We start from the raw sequence: 22,061 nt of genomic DNA on the forward strand, positions 1-22,061 counted from the left end.
ACTCAAGTAGTGGTCCTAAGTGTGTTAAAACATAACATGACAAAATCATACTTCTGTAATGAGATAAGATAAAGTAAGGTCCAAATAAACATTCAACTTCTAATTTGCGTACAGGTTCAATTATACCACCAATTACAGTCAAAACTGTGTCCTTTGTTAAATATGCTCATTAATTTACCTTGACCAGGTGGTGTCAGGTACACAGCATTGCCAAGAGCAGTCAAAACACTTTGCTCAGCAAGCCCAATCCTGAGTTTACCCCCTAATGACCGTATGAGGTATCTAGCTTCTGATTGTCGACAGGCTACAAACATTCCTTTGATTTTTTCTATCTTCTTTGCCTGTGCCTATAATTATAAAATGTTACCAATTTTATATCCTCCTGAGGTCAAAGTCCAATGCAATGCAGAAATCTATATTTGTTTACAGTGACCTTGACTTTTGACCTACTGACACCAAATTAATTTCTTATTATGCAAGCTTGTCTAATGCATACTAGAGTTATGTCCATCTACATACAATGCCTAACCTTCCTATAAAATTTCGTAAAAACTTCCTTGAGTGGTTTCAGAGGAGTTGCATTTATGTGGTTTTAGCATGTGGGATTCCTTTGATTGTTTTAACATTCATTTTAACATTCATTCATGCACCTACAAATGAAGTTCAACCTTACTGGAAAAATTTATCAAAATCAATTTAGCTATTTAGGAGGAATTGTGCTCAGATATATGAATGGACAGACACAGCGGTTCCTATATTTGTTGCTATATATACTTGTATCCAATTTTGAAATATCAGCTAGCTCTGTAAGCTTGATGTAGCAGATTGCCGGACATCTTGGCTATATATCCAGTGATTTAGCTAGCGCTCGCTATTTTCGCCATTGACGAATGATTTTCGAAAGTGGCGAATTTTTCTCATGCACAATTCGTCACTTGATATTTCGCTCCCCCCCAAAAAAAATATTAGTAAAAAAGCCTCTGATGTTCCCATGACCCATAATTGACAACTTGATTACCTTTCCCAAGCCAATTAGGGTTTTACAATAAACAATCATGACCAATGTTTTGATTGCATCACCTTTGATCACACCTTGCTTGATCACCTGGTTGAGGCTAATTATCCCGACAAACAAATTAATTAACGGTAATGATTTGTTTGTTGAGCGCTGTGACACGTTCTCAAAGTACTCAAAGTGTCATCGTATGTATTTAAAATGGAAAGATGTTTGGATTTTTTAATCACAGTTTGAATCGCAACTATGTCTGCCATTACGAACTATTTTAGTTTGTCGTCACATGACAACGTACCTAAAGGTCAGAAGTCTAAAAATAAGTCAACTACTACAAATAGTTGCAGTGATCGACTATTAAAGTCAAAATTTAAACCAGAGTGGTCAAAGATATTTCCATGCATATACTACATAGGTGGGGCGATGTACTGCCGTGACTGCCAAGATGCTGGACTTACCAATACATTTTCTATCGGAAGCAACGCATTCCTAAAAGATAATACACATCAACACTGCTGATCATAAACGGGCAGTTCAGTTCTGATATGAGTTCCTTTGATTTTAAGATAGCTTTCACTTTGTGGTGCATGGCTAAGGACAGGAGGTTTATGCATTACTGATCAAGTAAACAGTGCTTGACACATGCCAACAATAGTAGCTGATGTATATAATTTTTAGATTTTTACACAATGATATGTATGACACAGTAACAAAGTATTTTTTGCATTTTTTATTCATGAATAGTTGCTAATGTAGAAACTGTATGTTGTTATATATTTTTTATTAATATGAATTATCTGTTATTTATATACCAGTGCTGACATAGAAATAAACATGTTATTATTTATAATATAGTTGTTAAAAGTATATGTATATACATGCATGCTGATAAATTTGCGATGCGAAAAGAAAAAACAGTATTGAGATTTAGTCTTACGCAAAAGTGACTAATGGGTTGAAAATCCTGGCTAAATTCCTGTATATCAGAACTGATTGACAACATGGCTATACTAACAGAATTATCCAACATCAAGACTTTACCTACAGAATTGTCTGACATCATGGCTATACTTACAGAATTGTCTGACATCATAGCTATACTTATATAATTACCAAACATCAAGACTTTACCTACAGAATTGTTCAGCATCATGGATATACATATAGAATTACCTGACATCATGGCAATACTTACAGAATTACCTGACATCATGGCTATACTTACAGAATTACCCTACATCAAGACTTTACCTACAGAATTGTTCAACATCATGGCAATACTTACAGAATTGTCTAACATCATGGCTATACTTACAGAATTGCCTGACATCATGGCTATTTCTGTGAGCTTTTTAAACACATCTCTAACTGAAAGTTTTGGTGGAGCAAACATCATTCTTTGGTTGCTTCTACTAGACTGAAAATGTTAAAAATCATTCATTTAGAATAAAATATCAGTGTACATTAAATTTTTTTGTCACTCAAAAACAAAATAATTTACATTTATTTTAAAATTAACTGGCCTTCCCAATAAAAAATATGAAAGAAAAAGCTCAAGGAACACTGAACTAAACAACAGTACAGCAAATCAGTGAAGCTTGCTTACCTCAGCAACAATACCTAAATCTCCCTTTTCCTGGGCCTCAGATTTTATTTTGTCAACACTTCTACCTGTAATTACATTATTTTATACTGTCTTAGTACTTTTGTTTATAAGTATCATTATCTGAGGTTTGTCTAATTTTCATTAATTCATTGACATAAAAATGTGTGAATTACAGCATCAAGGCTTTCAATACAAGTTCTACTCAATCTCAACCTTTCTTTGATGATAAGGAGAAACTTGTGTAAAAGTTTCATACAAATCCAATGACTAAAACATAAGTTCTGAAGAATACCAAATGTTTATGGACAATTTGTATGCTCAATAAAAATACATCTATACATGTGTTAGTGGTTATCCCAAAAAGTTCACCATCAACAGTATTTTCACATGATTCAGTCATATCTAGTTATACTCCAAATAGGAAATGAAGAATAAAGTATACAAATGGATTTTTTTTGTTCAAGTGGACTCTTGAACTTGACAAATACATGTAAAAAAGCCAATTTTTTTATATAAGATATTAAATATAAAATATTTTGATAAATTTTGTATTTATCATTTTAGAAACATGATAGGACAAGCTGGTTGGCTGACAAAAGATGACTCCACTATGTATTTCTTTTGTCATCCCAAATGCAAACTGTAATTGAACTGAATAAACTATTTTCACATCGAAATTAAGTTGTAATTTTCAACACACTGTCTTTTCTCTACTGAAATGACAAACAATTGAAATCTTTTAAAATAAACCAAGACACTAAATACTTCCAAGAAAATCAAATGAATTTACATACATGAATACAGATTTCCCTTCAAACCCACTATATATACAATATAACAGATTTAGACATGTTTTCCATTCTAATCAACATACCTGTGGCCTGAGCAATGGCCCTCATGAGAACAGTATCACCAATACCAAGTTCTATTCCTTCATAAGCTGGGGCTAGTTTGTTGAGACATAAATAAACAGAGCATAACAGATCATCTGGGGTTAATACTATCACAGACCGGAAAAAATTAGATAACATTTCCATTATCTTTAATCTGAAAAGAAAAATAGCAACAAATACACATAATTTGGCATTCTTGATAAGAATGATATTTCACAAAACAATCCTAGCTTTTTTATTAACTTTATCCAAATTCAACAAAAATAGGAGAATTTTCAACAAGAGTCTCTAAGGCAGCTGAATTGCTCACCTTGCTCATTTTTCATCTTTCAAGGGCAATAACTCTAACAAAGAGTTGTCAAACATCATTCCATACAGTGAAAAATGGCAGTCCAACAAAACAGGAAGTTGTTATCAGAGAGAAACCAAAATTACTTACAACAAATTCCCCATCTATATTAAGTCACACATAATATTTGAAATCAATCCATCTATTGGGAACCGTGATAATTGCAAGGAAAATTCAGATGGACAAGGTAATCATTCTAATATACCATCCACTTGTTGAGTAGGGATATAATAAATAACTTAGATCTTGTGTAAGATGTGTTTTGGTTAACAATACTAACCTAGCTGAAACATCTTCAATAGCTTTAAATGTCTTGGCCAATGCAAGGTATGGTATTCTGAAATATAACAAAGACCTTGTTTAAATGAAGTAATGGTTATATCAAGTCAAGCCAGAAAACATCTTTTCATCTGTTTATCACAATACACTAGTAACTTTAGAATCAAAATTACATATGGAAAGAATAAATAGTATTTGAGGTCAACAAAACAGAAACCGGCAAAATCTGCAATAAATATACAGTAACATGAAAGTGCTGAAAGCACCAGTGGTTTTTGATTCTTGTGAAAACTATAGCATGAACAAAATTTCAAAGAGTATATGATGTTAAATAACATTGTGATTAAACATTGCATTTTAAACACTATCAAGAACTGTCCTTTTTAAATATGTATAAACTGAATGTCTATCTATATACTACTGATCCAAGTTCACACACATTTACAAATTTTGTTCCATTTCATCTTTTTCCCCGATTTTATATCTATCAATAAGTTCATGTGCATTTACATTCAAAAGCTGTATTAATAGACATTTATTCTACATAACAATTATACTTAAACAAAACCAATATCAGCATAAGAAAATAATTTCCTTTTTAACATAACTAGACTCTTTTGTCCATTTGAATTTTCCCACCAATTTGAAATCACACTTCCTGTTTATAAAATGTATGTGTAATGACAGAATGGATCATTTGGCTTATAAGTGTGTTAAAATGAAAATATTAAACACATTTTATCCTTCCAGACACATTACTAAAAGAAATAAATTCCCTAAATGTAAATTTATTACTAAATATCTACCAAGGCCAAAAAGGAGTCACTCAAATCTTGAGTTGATATGATAGATTTTATTTGCATAAATAATAAAATATTGAGCTGATAAATTGCAAGAAACATATTTACTTGTTATAAAAGAGGTATTGAATGATATAAAAGGAATTTCATTTGGACTATATTATTGTGTAGTGTTCAGAAATAGCAGGGAAGTTCCAGTGGACCAGTGACATAAGGTATTTTGATCTTTAAGGATCAAAAACCCAAAATGGTAAAGGCCAGATTTGACATAGCGAAATTCCTTTCAAAAGCAAAAAAAAAAAAAAAAAAAAATCCCTGAATTAACTTACTTTTCTCCATGTTTCCAACAAGCATCATCAACAGGGTGATATCGTGATTTGGCAGGGTTGTAGTCATCTTTGCTGGCCTTTTTCTCTGGTTCTCTGTACATACATTAAGATTGAATAAAGGAGATACAAGAGTCAATCACTCTGAACAAATTTGATTTTTAAATATAGTATGTTACAGCCCATTTTAAACTAGAAAAAAACTGAGCATTGATACTCCCACTCACCTATTAGATAGCATCCACCTTTTGGATCAAAATTTAAAATAGAAGGTGCACAATGGGAATATGAAATAAAGATTCCACAAATGTTTCATTAAAATCCATTCAATGGTGTAGGAGGTATAATGGATATAATATTGGAACTCCTCTTTGTAACAGATGGAAGGAAGGATGAACACCCATGTCACTACATATCCCAACCTGCAAAGTGCCCCAAGGTGAGTAGAGCATTTAATCTTACATAAAAATAATAACATGTCTAGTGTGGAAAGGTTTCTGGTTTTACCAGATTCCCATGTAAAATAATTTACATTGAATATGTCCTACATAAACTATGTTTGTATTCAGACAGCTTTCAGTTTTTCAAAATAAAGGTTCTTAAAAAATAACATCAGCCATGAGGGATACATTGTTTCAGGTCATTTGTGGTCATTGACTGGCATGTAATAATGTCATTGGTTCAACATTTGACAAAAAAATCACTGGACTTATTCCGAATCAAAGTATTTTTGAAGCTTACACCAATTATTATTAAATCTTCTGTATGTGTTGCCTATCAGTTAACTTCAGAATTAACTTACAAAAATTGCAAAAGCATTCTCAATTCATTAAGTTCAGAATTTAAAATTATTGTCCAATATTTCATATTATATTATAAATTGTACTATAGTACAGAATACTGACCATATTTTATAATATGATATAAAACAAAGGATCATTTGATTCCTCCATATTTTTGTCTATACTTGATGCAGACTTGAACTTAGTTGCTGAGTAACAGAAATTGAATTCTTTCAATATCAATCACAAGAAGTAAATTGAGATTTGAAGAATCAAAAGAAAGTAACTAATACAAACCTTTAATGTGTCTGCCTATTTCTATTGCGACAAATGAGATCTATTTGTAAAAGATCACTTTCTTTTGACATGCTCTAATGGTATTTTAACAATTTCATCAACTTTCTAACTTCCAGCAACTGTTAGAGTAAATGAATTTGAAGAAACCTTTTCTCAACACATTAGTGATACTACGAAATTCATAAGAAGCATCACCATCCAAATTTGCTTAAAAGCTTCTCTTCTTTTTTTCGGCTGACGATGTAAGACTTGTATTCAACAACAGTTTACTGTTACCATGGCAACTGATGAAATCCAAACAACTTCTCTCCTTGAAAAAGTGACACTTTCGGTGTTAATTGCATTTTAGCACACTTGAGATGCAAACTTCCTATTTTGTATCCTTCTAAAGGTACATTTCAAATGGACTGTATGACAAATAATGGTAAGGACTAATTATTTTTAAATTCATTTTCAGAATGTACAAAAATTTAAAAGTCTTTTTTTTTTTTTTTCCTAAATATTCTTTGAATCAAAGAAAATGGTCTGTAATTTGGTACACTGTACAAGTATAATTAACAGAAACTAGAATATTATTTTACAATAAATGTATCAAAATCTTGTGATTCTCAAACCATGAAATTTCATTGTATATTTTAAAAAAATGTTTTAAAATCATTTTCACAACACTCATTGTGCCCATATTCATATGGTATATTGTTTCAGGTCACATCATTGTATGATTTCCGAGTTTTTGACATTAACAGACAAACAGACAGACTGACTGACTGAAAATGCTAAGGTACCTGCATTCATATTTGCAGGGCTCAAAATTTGGTTCAATACACAAAAATAGAAAATAATCAATTTTTGTCTATCATGAAATGTGAGCCAACAAAACAATGAAGATTTTGTCCTATGAATAAATAACAGTCTCAGTGCACTAATAGTTTAATCAATGATTTGACACTTCAGTCTTGTCCCTATAAATAAAACCTGTTGTTTGCAACCCTAGATGTCAATTTCATTCTTTGATCTTTGGTAAATTAAAGATGTGTCCATTACAATTTCCAGACTTGGATAAGATAATTAACTGTCATTATCTGCCATAATTACCATCAGGCAATAAAAATAACCCATTCCACATTGTTGAAGATTTGATCCAGAATTCCAGAGGTAATATGAAGGGTCATATTGGAAATGACCCAGTAATAATTTTCTATTTTATTTTCATAAAAATGATGAAAAAACCTAAAAATGAAGAATATGTACTAAATTTAACCTTAGAATTTCTCTTCTTTTTTTCAAACAAAGAATTTTAGACTTAAGTGAGAAACTAGCAAATTACAAATGTACTTGACAAAATTGGAAGAATAGGTCCCCTGAACGGAACTCTCTTAATAAGACCTGGGAAAAAAGGTGACGGACAGGAAAAAAAAACTGTCAGAACATTACACACTCTACTTATTTTTGAATTGCTTGTACTATTCTTAAAAACAATGAATTTTATTTCATTCTTATTCCAGGAAAATTTGGTAAGTGAAGACGATGAATTTCTTCCTGTGATGCTATTACCACAAAAAGACATATAAAGATTTAAGATTTAAGATTGAAGGCTACCTGCTGTTTGGAAATAAGGATGGTTGCAATTTCAAACATTCTAGAATATCTTGGTGCAATTATATTATTTTAGGAACTTTTATCGATTTTGTACAAAGATGAAAAATCACAACAGTGTTTTGTTTCTATATCTAAGTCTAATTGTTCACAATATCTACTCTAAAAGTAATGAGATTAGGAACAGTGCTGACCCTTATTGTAAACACTGTTGCCAAGGGCAACCAGGAATACAAGGGCGACCTGGTACCCCTGGAATGAATGGGATACCTGGGAATAATGGGTTACCAGGTCAAAAAGGTCAGAAAGGAGAACATGGAAGGATAGGACCCCAAGGCCCACAAGGTAAGGTTAAAAGTTTAACTAGAAGCACATTTACAAAATGGATACTCAAAGCTTCCACTTAGATTATGAACATTAAGATCTTAATTGAATTCATCTGTAAGCATCACTTAGGTAATATTCATATTGAGGATGGTTTTTTTATAAGCCAATTTATTTATTTTGGCTGATACAATTAGCTAACAAGTTCAGAGTGACTTACATGTACTTCAAGTGACTAATATAAAATTAAAGCAGTTGTCTATCTAAGAATCAAAGGGTGGATTGTAGATTCATTATTGAGACAATTTTAGAAATGCTTCAGAAATGTCTCATATAATCCCTTTCTCATGCCAAATAAATGAAATGTATCAAAAAATTCTATTATGTCAGCACATTCTGCCGAAATATTCCCCCATTACCTATCATGTCAGCACATTCTACCGAAATATTCCCCCATTACCTTTCATGTCAGCACATTCTGCGGAAATATTCCCCCATTACCTTTTACGAGAAAACTTCATAAGGCCATAAAAATATTAACTTAATTACAATTAACCCTACCTACCACAATGTTGTTTGCCTGCCGAAAAAATTTGTTTGGACACTTCAGTCTCCAAAACAAACAGTCAAAAACTTTTTTTTTTTAAAGTTTTGCCTATCTACTGATCCAATTTTATAAGCATGTTCAAGGAAACACACTAATACCTGAGGTTTTTTTTGCCTAAGAAAAATCATATTTCATTCCATTAATGAAACTGTACGTTAACCAAAAATAGAAATAACTAGAAAATCTGGGAGTACTTTGATACCCCTTTCCCCCATTTGATAACATGCACCTTTTAACCTCCAATGATTTGATAAAATCTGAAATACGAGGTGCACAATGGGAATATGTAATAAAGATTCTCTGAAAATTTCATAAAAATCCATTCAGGAGGAGTAATGGACTAGAGATTGGTCATATTATTAACTAATTGTTAATTATTATGTACATAGAAGAGAAAAAAAATGCCCTAATTTTATTTTTAAAAGTTTTTCATGTTGTGCACAGCTCTTAACAACACATTTTGAATAAACTGTATACTCTACTTCAAGTGAATTAATAAAAAATGCATGTTAAGCAGTGTTAGAAATTAGAAAAGTTGTCCAACTGGCCAAGCAGGCAAATTTTGTTGTACTGAACTTGCCCTAGAAATATGTGATGTTCCATAAGGTCATTTCAAAGAATTTCCTAAATTATTTAGCCCAGCAGGTCATCACATTTTGACTGACTTGAAGGTCATAAAAATTCTCTCACTGTGGATGAGTTGGAGGGTGCTTCTTTATACCACTGACATTAAGCCACAAGGAGTACTTCAACCTAGGTTGATTTCCACTACAAGAAGTACTTATGAACAGAAAAATGTTACTATACTGTCTTCATGTGGACAAGATACACAAAGGGTGTTTTGGACCCTTAAGTGTCTAAATTTCTTAATATTGCAAAGGAATGATTATATTTTGTCAATATTCTAGTAAATCTTCATTAACCAATAGTCTCAAGTCAAATGGATAAAGCTAGTTAAGTCATGGTTAGTTACAAGTAAGTTTATAGTTTAATTGGAAAGCCAAACTTTCATGAAAAAAGAAATAAGTTTTCATTCCTGGAAAACTTTCTGAAATAAAAAATACGAGATGAAGTTGACTTCAATTGATTACAGGTCCAGTTGGACCCAAGGGTAATTCTGGCAACAAAGGCCACAGGGGTAAAAAAGGCTGCAAAGGGGAAGCTGGAATGGAAGGCCTTCCCGGAGAAAAAGGTCACACGGGACTAACTGGACATATAGGTCGCAAAGGTCAAAAAGGTAAGAATACTGGGTAATACAATAGGAAATCAACCAAACAGAAAAAAATAAAATATGTCAGCAAAATGATTTTTTTATGAAAACTCTTTAAATGAGAACGATGACTTCTGAAGTCATCGACTAGCTTTTGATTTTGTGTTATGAGTATGAAATTACAGCAGCTTTAGTAACAGTGGTTATAAATGAATCCTGAATATACTACAACTCACTGATAGCATCAGATTAACCATTAAACACTTATTTAGTATGATTCATGAAACACTGAAAATTGCGAATGTTTTTAAAATTTCTTAGTACAGGGGAGGTAATTCATAGTCAAAACAAAATCCGTGGAAAAAAGTCAGAAAGACTTGTTATTACCATACTCAAATCAATATCTACAACTGTCAAAATGTAAATCTAGAAATATCTAAGTCAAATGCTGCAGATCTGTGATGTAGAACTGCTAAGCATTTATCTGTAAATCATCTAGGTAGATTCATTTCTAGAACTGAAATACCTGTTATCAATATCGTCAGAAAAAAGACTAGCAAACAAAGAGTTGAAAAGAAGACCAACTATACAAATAATATGTTATCTCCAATTTAGACATCCATGTAACAACTTATACTTTAAGTAACCCCATAAATGACTGAAAGTCAATAGGGATTTTAAATTTCAATAGCAGTTTGCACATCATACCATTAATATAATAAATCTCTTTATATTTAAAGGTGATCCTGCAAAATCTTGGAAGAAAGTGGCATTTTCTGTTTGCAGAACATCTCCATTAGGGCCAGTGACAGAGGATACAACAGTTGTCTTTGATAATATCTTCACAAACATTGCTGAAGCATTTGATGTGTATTCTTCTCATTTTATTTGCAGAGTAAATGGAACTTATCTTTTTTCTGTACATCTATTAAGCAACAGAGGTAGTGATGCTTATGCCTGGCTAATGGTTAATGGGAAGCATAAAGTACCCATCCATGGAGACCATAGGTCAGGATATGGGACAGGAAGCAATACTATAATTCTCTCCCTTTATCATGATGACCATGTGTGGGTACAACTGGTCAAGAATTCTTCACTGTTAAATGACTTTTCTACATTTTCAGGATACCTTCTTTTTGAACACTAAAAATTTCCATTACTAAGTAACTATAATAATACCAATATGATCAGATATATAAATAAAATGCTGATGTTTATGTTTCGCCATGAAGAAAATTATTTTTGTTACTTAAGTACCGTATTTTCTGGACTGTAAGTCGATATTTTTTTTTTCAGCAAAGTGTCAGCCTCGACTTATCTTAGGATTTTTCATGAAAAATGTTCATTAATGTTGCATTTCATCAGATTTGTTTATTTCACTTTTGATTGCTTTAATTCAAACTGCCATCACTCAAACAGTCAAACCAGCGATTGAATTCAAATATTATTAATCATTGCCTCAATCCTTTGTGAATGATAATACAGTCGACTCCACTTAATCGCATATCGCATTATTGCATATTTCGGTTATTAGCATAATTTTCTCCTGCAAAAAACCATTTCCTATTATTCTATTAGGGAAAAAATGGCTTATTTGCATAGGCCTTGGAGGTGCATTTCGGTTTATTGCACAGAGAATTTTGCCTCATCCACGTAAAGACTGGTTTTTCCAAATTCTATTTTAAGCCTTCGGGTCATAAATATGTCAATCATATTTATTGTTGTAAAAACTAGATTATCATCAATCAGGAGGTGTTAATAATGGATTAAAAACATAATGGACATAAAAGACAATATAAATGATTTCTAATTACATTAAAAAAAACAAGCACCTAGGTGAACAATGACTTCTGACGACATGCCAAACATCACCTTATGATGCGGCTTGGGGTATTTTTTGTCCCTATTTAAATTCTTCCGACTACAAATGATTATCAATGTAAATTTAATTTTCTTTCATGAGCTGAACAGTTTTGAGTGAGCTTGGGTTACTAGGCATAAATATCATACGAAAATTAAAAGTCAGTACAATGTCTAATGAAATTCAACTACCCTAAGGTGCCCCATACTATCCACACTTCATAGGAATATATCGAGGTCAATGACACGTATAATACACAACTATCAGAGTACAATGGTGATTGAACAGAGAAATAAAAACACACAGACCATTTCAAAAGCCCATGAACTGCAAACATTGATGAATATTACACTGAATCCTGGCTGAAATATGAAATATGGGATTTTCTTTCATAGAAAGGTCAGGAAATTACTTGACTGTTTATAGATGAGAAACACGTGGTTTTACTTATAAATACACACAACGTAAAGAAGGTCAATAAACAAGACAAACACAATATATATATTATTATTTATTGATAAAAGAACAATACAATGAGAAGGTCTATAACAATTAAATACCAGATCAGAAATGTTGAACAGTGATATCTCTGGTTGATCCACAGTATCGTCGTCTTACCTGAACTCAAACTTCCGGTAAAATCGTAATTTCGGTTATAAGAATAGCCCGGTTATTTGCATAATTTTTACTGGCAAATAGGCTATGCAATTAAGCGGAATCCACTGTAATGATGTTAATAAAAATATATAAATACACTCTAGAAGATATGTTAACATAACTCTTTTTTTAACTTGGAAAACATTACTGAGTGTTTTACTACTAAGGGGGTTTTTAACATCTTTGACTACCCTGTTACCTGAGTGTTTTGGAGTTATCGGTCCTTTAATATGCAAATTTATACCACTTTAAGGTATGTCGTAACACATTCGCACGTGGCTCAAATTTACAATTAGTTAAGGTGTAATCTAAATGGCTAATTGCTAACAAATTTGCAGGTAACAACTATTTTTTATTGTATTTCATAATACCAGGTAATACTGTTTACTATTTACCGCTTGTAATTATGACCAATTCATCAAAGGAAATTTCCGCTTATTTCACACATGGCTGCTCACGGCACGTCTGACATGTTTACGATTTTGCAATCCTGATGATCAATGGCTTGAGAGCCATTGACATTCCATTAAATAAAAATAATTGAACTTGAGGACAAAGTACACATCCTAAATTGAACCTTGTCAAATTCAAATTCTTTTTTTTTAATTTGAGACAGAATTTGATTGTTAAGACCAATCATTACGAACTAGTAAATGAATATTGAGTACTCATCAATCACACCTGTTTTGACAAAATAATATTGCATGCAGAATTTCTTCACATACATGCAAAAAAAATTACAGGCTAGCATTTTTTACACGCCTATTTTTTTAAAACCTAGCACGACCTCTGGAAATGATTCGATACAAGTTCCAACTAATTTTTATACATGTAGCTATATAACTTTAAAAATTATGTGCCAAATAAGTCCTCAACACATTTAAACATCTAAACAAAACACACACAAAAAATGCTACCTTACATTGTAGATATTTCAAGTATGAATCTCAATATTCAAGCAAAAAAAAAAAAACTAACACAAAATACAGGCCTTCCTAAAATGATGTTACCAAGTTTGAAACCACCATAATCCAGAATTTTATTAACTTGAAAATACAGAATCTCAATCTGACTTCAAACCCCTGATCTTTATCACTTGCAAGAAAAACATCAAAAGTTGTATGCACTGTGGTGCTAAATATACCCCCACTGGTACAGAAAGTCTACATCTACCAGGAATAGAAGTTGTTAACAATATATGCCAAATTTATATAACAATTCACACCAAATTTGAAATCAATCTATTCATTGGGAGCATCAATAAATAGTTGGGACGAAATTCACACAAAAGAAATGATGGACAAAAAATGTAATTCTGATATACAACCTGCTTGTTGAGTGGGAGTATAAAACTAAAAAAAAATACCATATAAGTGTCAGGCAGTGGGAGAAACATGGTATTAAAAATCCCATCAATCTGACAGTTTAATTTAACTATTTGCACCATCAGAATCAAGGAAAAATGTTAAGATTTTCCATATCATTTTGGTAAATTGAGTTATAATTTCATTGAAATGTACTGAAAATGAACATTTCTACGGCAGATAACTCTCGTCAAAAACCTAATTTTTTAACTGTCTACTGAAAATTTTCTGAGCAAATTCAGTGGTTCAGAGATCAAACAATGATCTATTCAAAGTACAGAAAGCATCCTTGAGAGAAATTATATTGCAGGTCTGTTTATACTACGTGATGACAATCTGTATTTTTCACTGTATTCTATGGAAATGATTCGTAAAATCCTGACCTTTCTGATATTTAAAAAAGGTAATATGGAGATTTTCACAATCCGCAGACCGTGATTTGCAGTCAAAATTCGTAGAATATAGAGGAAATCTGTAAACATCTCTGTCAGTTATGTAGGATTTTGACATTTATGTTCCTGATTTTTCTCAGTTTGCCTGATTCTTTCACTTACACTTACAGGTATTCAAACTTACTTATTGTCACTGCTAGCTTTCTCATCTGATTTGTTATTTTTAGACATTGATTCTTTCTCTTCTTTCAGTTCTTCTTTCACTGTTTTTCTTGGAGCTGAAACCATAATAAGGATTTTTTTTTGGAAAGCAAATATTATGCAATCAATGACTTTAATACAAGTTGCTAGTATGATTAACCAATTCATGCAAATCTATATTAACCAAGCGGTAGGCAAGGTTAATATAATATTTTGGAGATTTTGGAGCCCTGTCTCGTGATTATGTTAGCAGGGATGATTTTACCAAGGTCAACAAACAAAACGATAATTGGAAGTAAATATACAGTAAAAAAAATCGTAACTGTAAAATCCGGATTTGATACAGCAAAGTTCCAATAAAAAGCGTGAAAAAACAAGGTCTGTATTAAAAAATACTGTTACATTATGCTCTGAATGACCTTTGGAGTAGAAAAAATATTCTCATTTAAATTGTGAGGTCATTAATTTTTTGACTGAAGAAGAACAATGGAAAAATGCACTATTTTCCACATCAGCTAACACAAGTGTTATTATACACATACTGCCTGCAATTGAGGGTGGTATACTGGAATACCACTCAAAGGAGGAATATCAACCAAGACATAGTCGAGGGCAATATTCTTTCCTGAGTGTAGTGATCCAGTATACCACCCTCAACTGCTGGCAGTATGTGTTATATTATACTGAATATCTTTTTAACCAGTATACCACCCTTCTATTGATAAACAAATATCAAAAGATCCATTGACGTAATATTTCTCATTGTGCAGTGTTTTTTTGCCTCTACAAAACCATCCTTAAAAAATGACGCCTGGTGTTTTTGTTTTTGGGCAGAAATTAGAAAATGTACAGTAATACCAGACTGTGCAACGGTTAGGACAAGATACATTTCTGGTCGGAGCAGGTGGTATACTCGAAGGAAGAGTGGTATACTCAAAGGAAGGGTGATATACTAGAATACCACTTACCCTTTTATCCAATCCAAATTCTAGAATTTAATATGAAGTATAACATACACGTCAACAATACAGATTACCTTACCAAAGAAATTATGAACTGGTTTTGATGGTTTTGATTCTTCTTCTTTTGGCTCAGTTTCCTGTTTAATTTCTACAAAATAATATTCATATCTAAATGCACCCAAACTAAGAAATAAAATCATTTACTATTATACATAACAATGCAGTTTTTATTTCGGATACCTTTAACGTTACTACCAATGGAAGATACAAGTAAAAAAGTCACGAATAATTATAGTAAATTGGCTGCCATATAAAGTTGTAAATTGAAAAATAGAGGTGTTTCTTTCCCTAATCTTAAAATTGCTCTAAAAAACAATAATGATTTGCTGACTCGTCAATAAAATATGACTTTCATTCTACCAAAAGATGAATTAACTGAATCATATCGCTTGCTTCAATTGGGGAATTCATGTAGTATATGATTTTAATGGAACTTCACCTTGAAAGCACAATGAAACAGGGTTTCTGATCAGAATATTTTTTGGTTTTGACCATCATACAGATATACTATGGAAAAAAACTAAATACTTCACTGAATTGTGCAAAAATTAATCTCATGTTGACGGTACTTTTTACATTGTTTTACATTGTTCATAGACGGATGACTGATGAGGGAGTTGATATTGTTCATAAACAGGACGACAGATGAGAGAGTTGATATTTCTATCTACATTATTGTATTTTATTGATACAGTAATAAAAATAATTTGGCTGAATTGAGCCTTCACTTGAAACAAATTTGAACATTTTATATGAAAGTCACAGTAAGTGAGTTCCACATGAAAATTATATTCACATAGATGCCAAAGTAAGAAAAACTGAGTTGTACATAATTTGGCACTTTTGTCAGTAATCATCACTGAAGTTGAAACTGACACCTTGAATTTGTCTTGTATGATCAAAATCCCCTCTGCAAAACACCTAAACAATCAGAATATATTTCTAAACTAGGAACGGTTGGGACCAGAAAGGATTGGAAATCCTTTAAAAAAAATAAGACTGTTGACTGTAAGACTGTATATTCCATCCAAAATTTGCCAAAATAATGGACAAATTGAAAAGGTTGGCATTTATGTGTTCACGTGAATTCCATGTAAACAATATTTGCCTGTATTATAACTTAAAGCACCCTGTAAAGAATGAAAGGAGGTCCTGAGAACCAAGTTATTAAATTTATAAGGCCTATGGCAGAGTATGCGAAATTCATTGGTCCAGTCAGTCCTAACCATTAAAAAATGGGTTTGTCCGATGTTTTTATCACAAGCTACAGTCCGAGGACAGCCAGTAAAAAATGGCCGTCATAGTGCTTTGTTGCTTTGAATTTTTGTTTGGTTATTAGATGTTGACTGGTTTGTGTAATTTCATTTCCGGTTTTACATTGGGTACCAGATTGTTGACAATGTGCTAATGTGGCCTATTCAACACTATAATGGTGCCGTTCCAGGCAAACGGCCAGCTAAGCAACTGATATATGTTCAGACTAATAATACAACGCCTATAAAAGATAATGATGTTGATTGGGAAATAACTGTAAAACGTAGCTTTAACTATTTTTTTGTTATTTTTACATTAGATCCCAAAATCAGAAAAAAGAAAAAGATCAAGAGCTACGATTTCACAGCTAAAGGGGAAATGGAAAATGGTGATGAGTTTGACTTAGAGCAGACTGAAGCAGAAAAATTTTTCATGAATTATAAAATATGTTGTGGAAGAATGATTATGATAAAATTATTGATATTCAGATAAATATACTGATATAAACTAAAGTTACTAATAAAATCACATGCAAAATGGGAAATAAATAAAACTGTATTAATAGACATTTCTGAAAACAGATTGAGAAAAAAAAAAATCGACAACCAAGTAAATACTCCCAAAATGAAAAGTATTTGGCATTACATAAAGCCGTTAAAGAAGTTTGATTTGCTAATAGCCAATTAACGAAACTGAGTGGGACTGGCTGAATATCTGTGGGACTGACTGAACAACCTATCCAGCCAATCCCATGACTGACAGGGCAAAACAGGCTTCCGCGGACTATGCCTAAGGATGTTCACAAGTGATTGACGGATGTATGAAAGGAAATAGGGAAAGGCAGTAATGTTACTAGATCTTTTACAGACCTGTTTAGCTTTTTTAATGTCAATTCATATTTTTTTACTTAATTTATGAAAATGATGTGTAAAATCTTTAATTTTGTGATCTAATATATATACTATGGACTGGAGTGGTTCACAATCTGTACAGGAGAACTTGCAGTCTGAATTCATAGAAAATACAGAGAATCCAAAAAAGTAAAAACATCTTCTTTTATAACTTGGGAATAAAAATAACTGAAAATTTATACCTTCCTCTTCTTCTTGGGTCACATCTTCTGTTTTTATTTTCTTCTCATTAGTTGCAGATTTAGGAGATTTTTTTACTTTTTTAGATATTTTCTCTTTTGGGGTAGCTTTTGTCTTCTTAGTATCTTCATCTTTTTGCACCTCTCCTTTTGGAGTTTTCTTTTCTTTCTTCGTTTTGGGTCCATAGTTTCCCTTGTCCTCTTCTTCCACTTCATCTTTTGTCTCTTCATTTAATTCATCCTTCTTAACATCAACAGTTTTGATCACAGGTTGTGATGACTCAGCATCAACTTCCATATCTTCTTCCTCACTTTCTGTCTTTTTTTCTTCAACATTTTCTGACACTTTTTTCTAAAACAAAAAGGTAATATTGGATCAACATCTTTTGAGCTGGTATTACTTTGCATTTTCTTTAGAACATCTGTTAATGTCTGTGTTTTTTTTTCTGTTCTGCAATCATGATATGATTTTCAGTAAAATTACAAGGGGAGTATTAATTAATTTTTATACAGTCATTGACATATCTAATTTTTAATATATAAATATGGAGTATCAGAATAAATAGATAAAATACACATTTGTAAATATATACTGCAACTGTCACATTTCCAAAAATATATTCAAGTTACTTCCCTTTCCAAATGGCATAAGAATTCTAGCACAAGACATAACTGCTCATTGCAAGCAATAGATGAGAAGTAGTTTGATATTTCTTTAAACATTTACAAGGACATACTAGTTCTTTCCTTCAAAATTCTCAATGATTCGCCTAAAAAATAGAGGACTGTACAGGATTCAACTAGCCCAAACAAGAAAAGTACACATCATTTCACTAGCCCAAATAATTTTTTTTACTAGCCCTGGGCTTGGGCTAGTGGATAAAGGTGATACTAACAATAAAAACAAAAACTGTTACTGTTTAACCTTGTTCTTATTAATAAATCACCTTTAAATTTTGTGTTTCTTCTTTGTTATCAGTTATTTTTTGTTTCTTAGTACTTGATCCTTCTTCTTCATAATCTAAAGTTTTCCTTTTTGGAGTAGCCATACTCTTTCGTGCTGTTAAGAAATAAAATGTTTATGTGAATATTATCATTGTGACTTTGTTTTTGTACTAAAAGCATCATTTTTTAATTGCAAATATACTGATAAATAACTTGTTTATTTTTTGACATTTTCTAAATTTTTTGTTGATATATTTAAACAAATTATGATCATACAAAGAAGACTTATATACTACATACTAATATTATAATATATCATAAATTATTAGGCTTTTATATACTTTATATGTCTTCACCAATTTATTTAACCATCAATAATCAAGCAAAATGTTCACAATTGCCTTATTTGGATATTGCTAAAAATTTAACTTAACCTTTTTTTTTAGTACTAAACAACTGTGTAAAGGTTCACTAATCCATATTCGTTCAGTGGTCATTAAAAATGCATAATTTCCTCACGTTTTACCGAATTTAAAAGTGAAATACCTAATTTTTACGATTTACATATTAAATTCGATGTTCCGAGTTAAATTCGGACTTGTGCCATTAAAATTAGTAAAAAATAATTAAATTAGGTTATCGAATTAAAATTCGGATATTCCCGATAAAATTTGGTGTGTACGATAAAATTAGGATACACAGCGTATTTAAATTTGAGGTTGTTCCAATTTAAATTCGAACTTGTTCATAATTAAATTCGACATTGTTCTCGGTTAAATTTGGTGATGTTCCAATTAAATTTTCACTAATTTTGTTTAAAATGTGTCATTAATTTCTTTTGAAACCTAAATTTTTCACAAGTGTAAGTGGCGCCCTTCGTAAAGAGAAAATGCTAGTGCCCGAAGTAAATGCTTTTCAGACGCTGTAATCTGTAAAATTAAAATTTTGTGGTGTAACAATAAAATATAAAATTATGAACTATAGATACCACCACTACAAAAAAGTAGACTTTATGCCGTTGTAAATTAAAACAATTTTATAGGAGCTGGATAGTTAACGGGTATTTCTCAAGGAATAAATGTAACTTGGAACTATACGCATGAGAGCAGAGTATAGACGAATGTGAATTCCATCCTCTTATATAATTATAATATCTCGGGCCAGTAGATAAAAAGGTTGATGCTGTATTTTTGGGATGTGTATTGGTTTTTTGTTTGTTTGTTTGGTTTTTTTTTACAGTAAGACAACCATATGGAATTCCGATTTCCTGTATGTCATATTTTTCAGCAGATTCGAAAAGATTCAGCTGTACACTAGTACTGTACGTGGGATTTTTAGCTTATTATCTATTACGAATACATTGTGCACATTAAAAGTGTGTCAATTGCGGTTGGGTCCATAGATTCCTAACTGATGGATGATCTTCTAAAGAAAAAATTAGATATTATACAAGATCGGCAAAATTTTATGACTCTTATACATTCTATAAATTTTTGCATGCACACATTGTTTCTAATGATATTATTCACTAGTAATCGGCAGCTATCTACTGCATTACATCTCCCCACGGGTAGTGCCATAGACCTATAGTTACAGGTCTATGGTTGTGCGGTACTAAAGAAAACTATAATATTGAACTAAACTGTAAAAAGGAAATCTGGATGACTTTATAATTACAATTTAACGTCTGAAATTAACTTTACAAAGTGTATTCTCAAGCAAATATTTCAGTTTTACTTAAAAATAATTTTTTAAACACAGGCCATAGCTTTCCTTTCCTCGTTTGTCTACCCGGACTTGACTTTTTATGAGCAACTCGGTGGGTGTTTCTAGAAAAGCAGAGGACGCTTACCCTACCGGTGCACCTGGTCCAAGCTCCAGTTTTTAGTGGAGTCCGAGTTGCTCATTTGCTTTTGCTACTTTGTATGTATGATTTTAGTTACTTTATGTTCTTTGTTGTGTATGTCTGTTTTCCATGTCTGGTCTTTGTCCCTGGATTACATTCTTTTGATTACCGCTATAACCTTGGTTCCCTTGATTACTCCTTCAGTAACCGCAATACCTTTTCATCTTATAGGACTGTATCAAGGACTGTATATAATACATTATATAGCTTTACTACTTGAGGTCACTATTCTATGGTCAATACATACATTGTACATTCATATATTCTCAAGCGAATACTATGTATTAACTTTTAAATCCTACCTTTTCAAAATGACAAATTTCATTTTAAGAATAAAAGGGGAAATTTGATGAGTGACATAACATCCATGTATGATGGTATGCATCAAAATTGTCGTGTTTTACGGAAATATGTTGGTCGGTAATTATTAATTTCTAAAGTGTTTCGTTAGTATCCAATGCTTTCCACAAAAACTCACTAGCTCAGGAGCAAACATTATAGGAGTTATTAATTCATTACAAATTATTTCAAGTTTTATGAATATAGAATAAAAAAGAAGAAAAAAAACCAACTAAAAACATAACAAAAAAAAAACCAGTTAATTTGATTTATCAGAAGCCCATAATCCTCTCCACTGTGGTAGCAGTTTACAGCGTCCATCAGTTTCCCCTGCAGTGCAACCACATGTGCTGTGTACAGTGATGTTAGTGTCTCAGCAAACTTCTTCAGCAAGCTGTGGAGGAAAAGCATTGTTACGCACGACTCAAACAGCATTCTTCACTATGTATACCTGTATATTATGTTTATTGACAGACCCGACAGGTGAGCTGTAAATGTTCAAATACATACACACAGCGAGCACACACTACGTGCCGATTGATCGACGCTCCAGGGCACTACCTGTTAATTATATAAATGAAATAAACATCCTGTTCCTAATCACGTATGGCTTGTTGAAAAATCAGTGTCTTCAATCTCGAGTAACTTCCGATGTGATAGGGATGAGCTGCTGTGCTGTTCTACCCAACTGTCAACGATTTTGGAAAAAAAATATTAAAAGGCAATTCAAATTATGCTTTGCATGTGTGATATGCACAAACACGCCACAAGTTTGGGGAACTACAACTTCTTTACAAAAACAATGCATGTTTTTGTTAGTATTTTCCATTGCGCAACAAAACTTTTTTTATGGCAGTAAATGATTTGAGTTTCTCGATCAACAAATGAACAACTCAAATATGTATCTCGTTGATTTTATCCTTTTTTTTTTTAAAATCGCAATAAAGTA

At 31.9% G+C, this 22,061-nt stretch overlaps 2 protein-coding genes across 2 annotated transcripts in view; one reads left to right on the forward strand and one right to left on the reverse strand.

Moving 5' to 3' along the window:
• LOC148620309 (DNA ligase 1-like) overlaps positions 1-22,061 on the reverse strand; it is a 61,725-nt gene that overhangs the window by 20,939 nt on the left and 18,725 nt on the right. Inside the window, exons 5-14 of the mRNA XM_088581081.1 lie at positions 18,870-18,982; positions 17,926-18,274; positions 15,598-15,666; positions 14,540-14,633; positions 5,269-5,361; positions 4,141-4,197; positions 3,493-3,665; positions 2,619-2,683; positions 2,328-2,429; positions 179-347 (exon numbers count right to left, since the gene is read on the reverse strand). Of these exons, the coding sequence (XP_088437207.1) occupies positions 179-347; positions 2,328-2,429; positions 2,619-2,683; positions 3,493-3,665; positions 4,141-4,197; positions 5,269-5,361; positions 14,540-14,633; positions 15,598-15,666; positions 17,926-18,274; positions 18,870-18,982 (1,284 nt within the window). The remainder of the gene's footprint in view (positions 1-178; positions 348-2,327; positions 2,430-2,618; positions 2,684-3,492; positions 3,666-4,140; positions 4,198-5,268; positions 5,362-14,539; positions 14,634-15,597; positions 15,667-17,925; positions 18,275-18,869; positions 18,983-22,061) is intronic.
• On the forward strand, positions 7,948-11,284 carry LOC148620310 (caprin-2-like). Its single transcript, XM_088581086.1, has 3 exons — positions 7,948-8,285; positions 9,965-10,108; positions 10,822-11,284. Exons 1-3 carry the CDS (start codon positions 8,042-8,044, stop codon positions 11,226-11,228), a joined length of 795 nt encoding a protein of 264 aa, XP_088437212.1. The 5' UTR covers positions 7,948-8,041; the 3' UTR covers positions 11,229-11,284.

The sequence above is a fragment of the Perna viridis genome, chromosome 4, assembly GCF_037379345.1.
Source record: "Perna viridis isolate PV_CMFRI_1.1 ecotype Kerala chromosome 4, ASM3737934v1, whole genome shotgun sequence".
Lineage (NCBI taxonomy): Eukaryota > Metazoa > Mollusca > Bivalvia > Mytilida > Mytilidae > Perna > Perna viridis.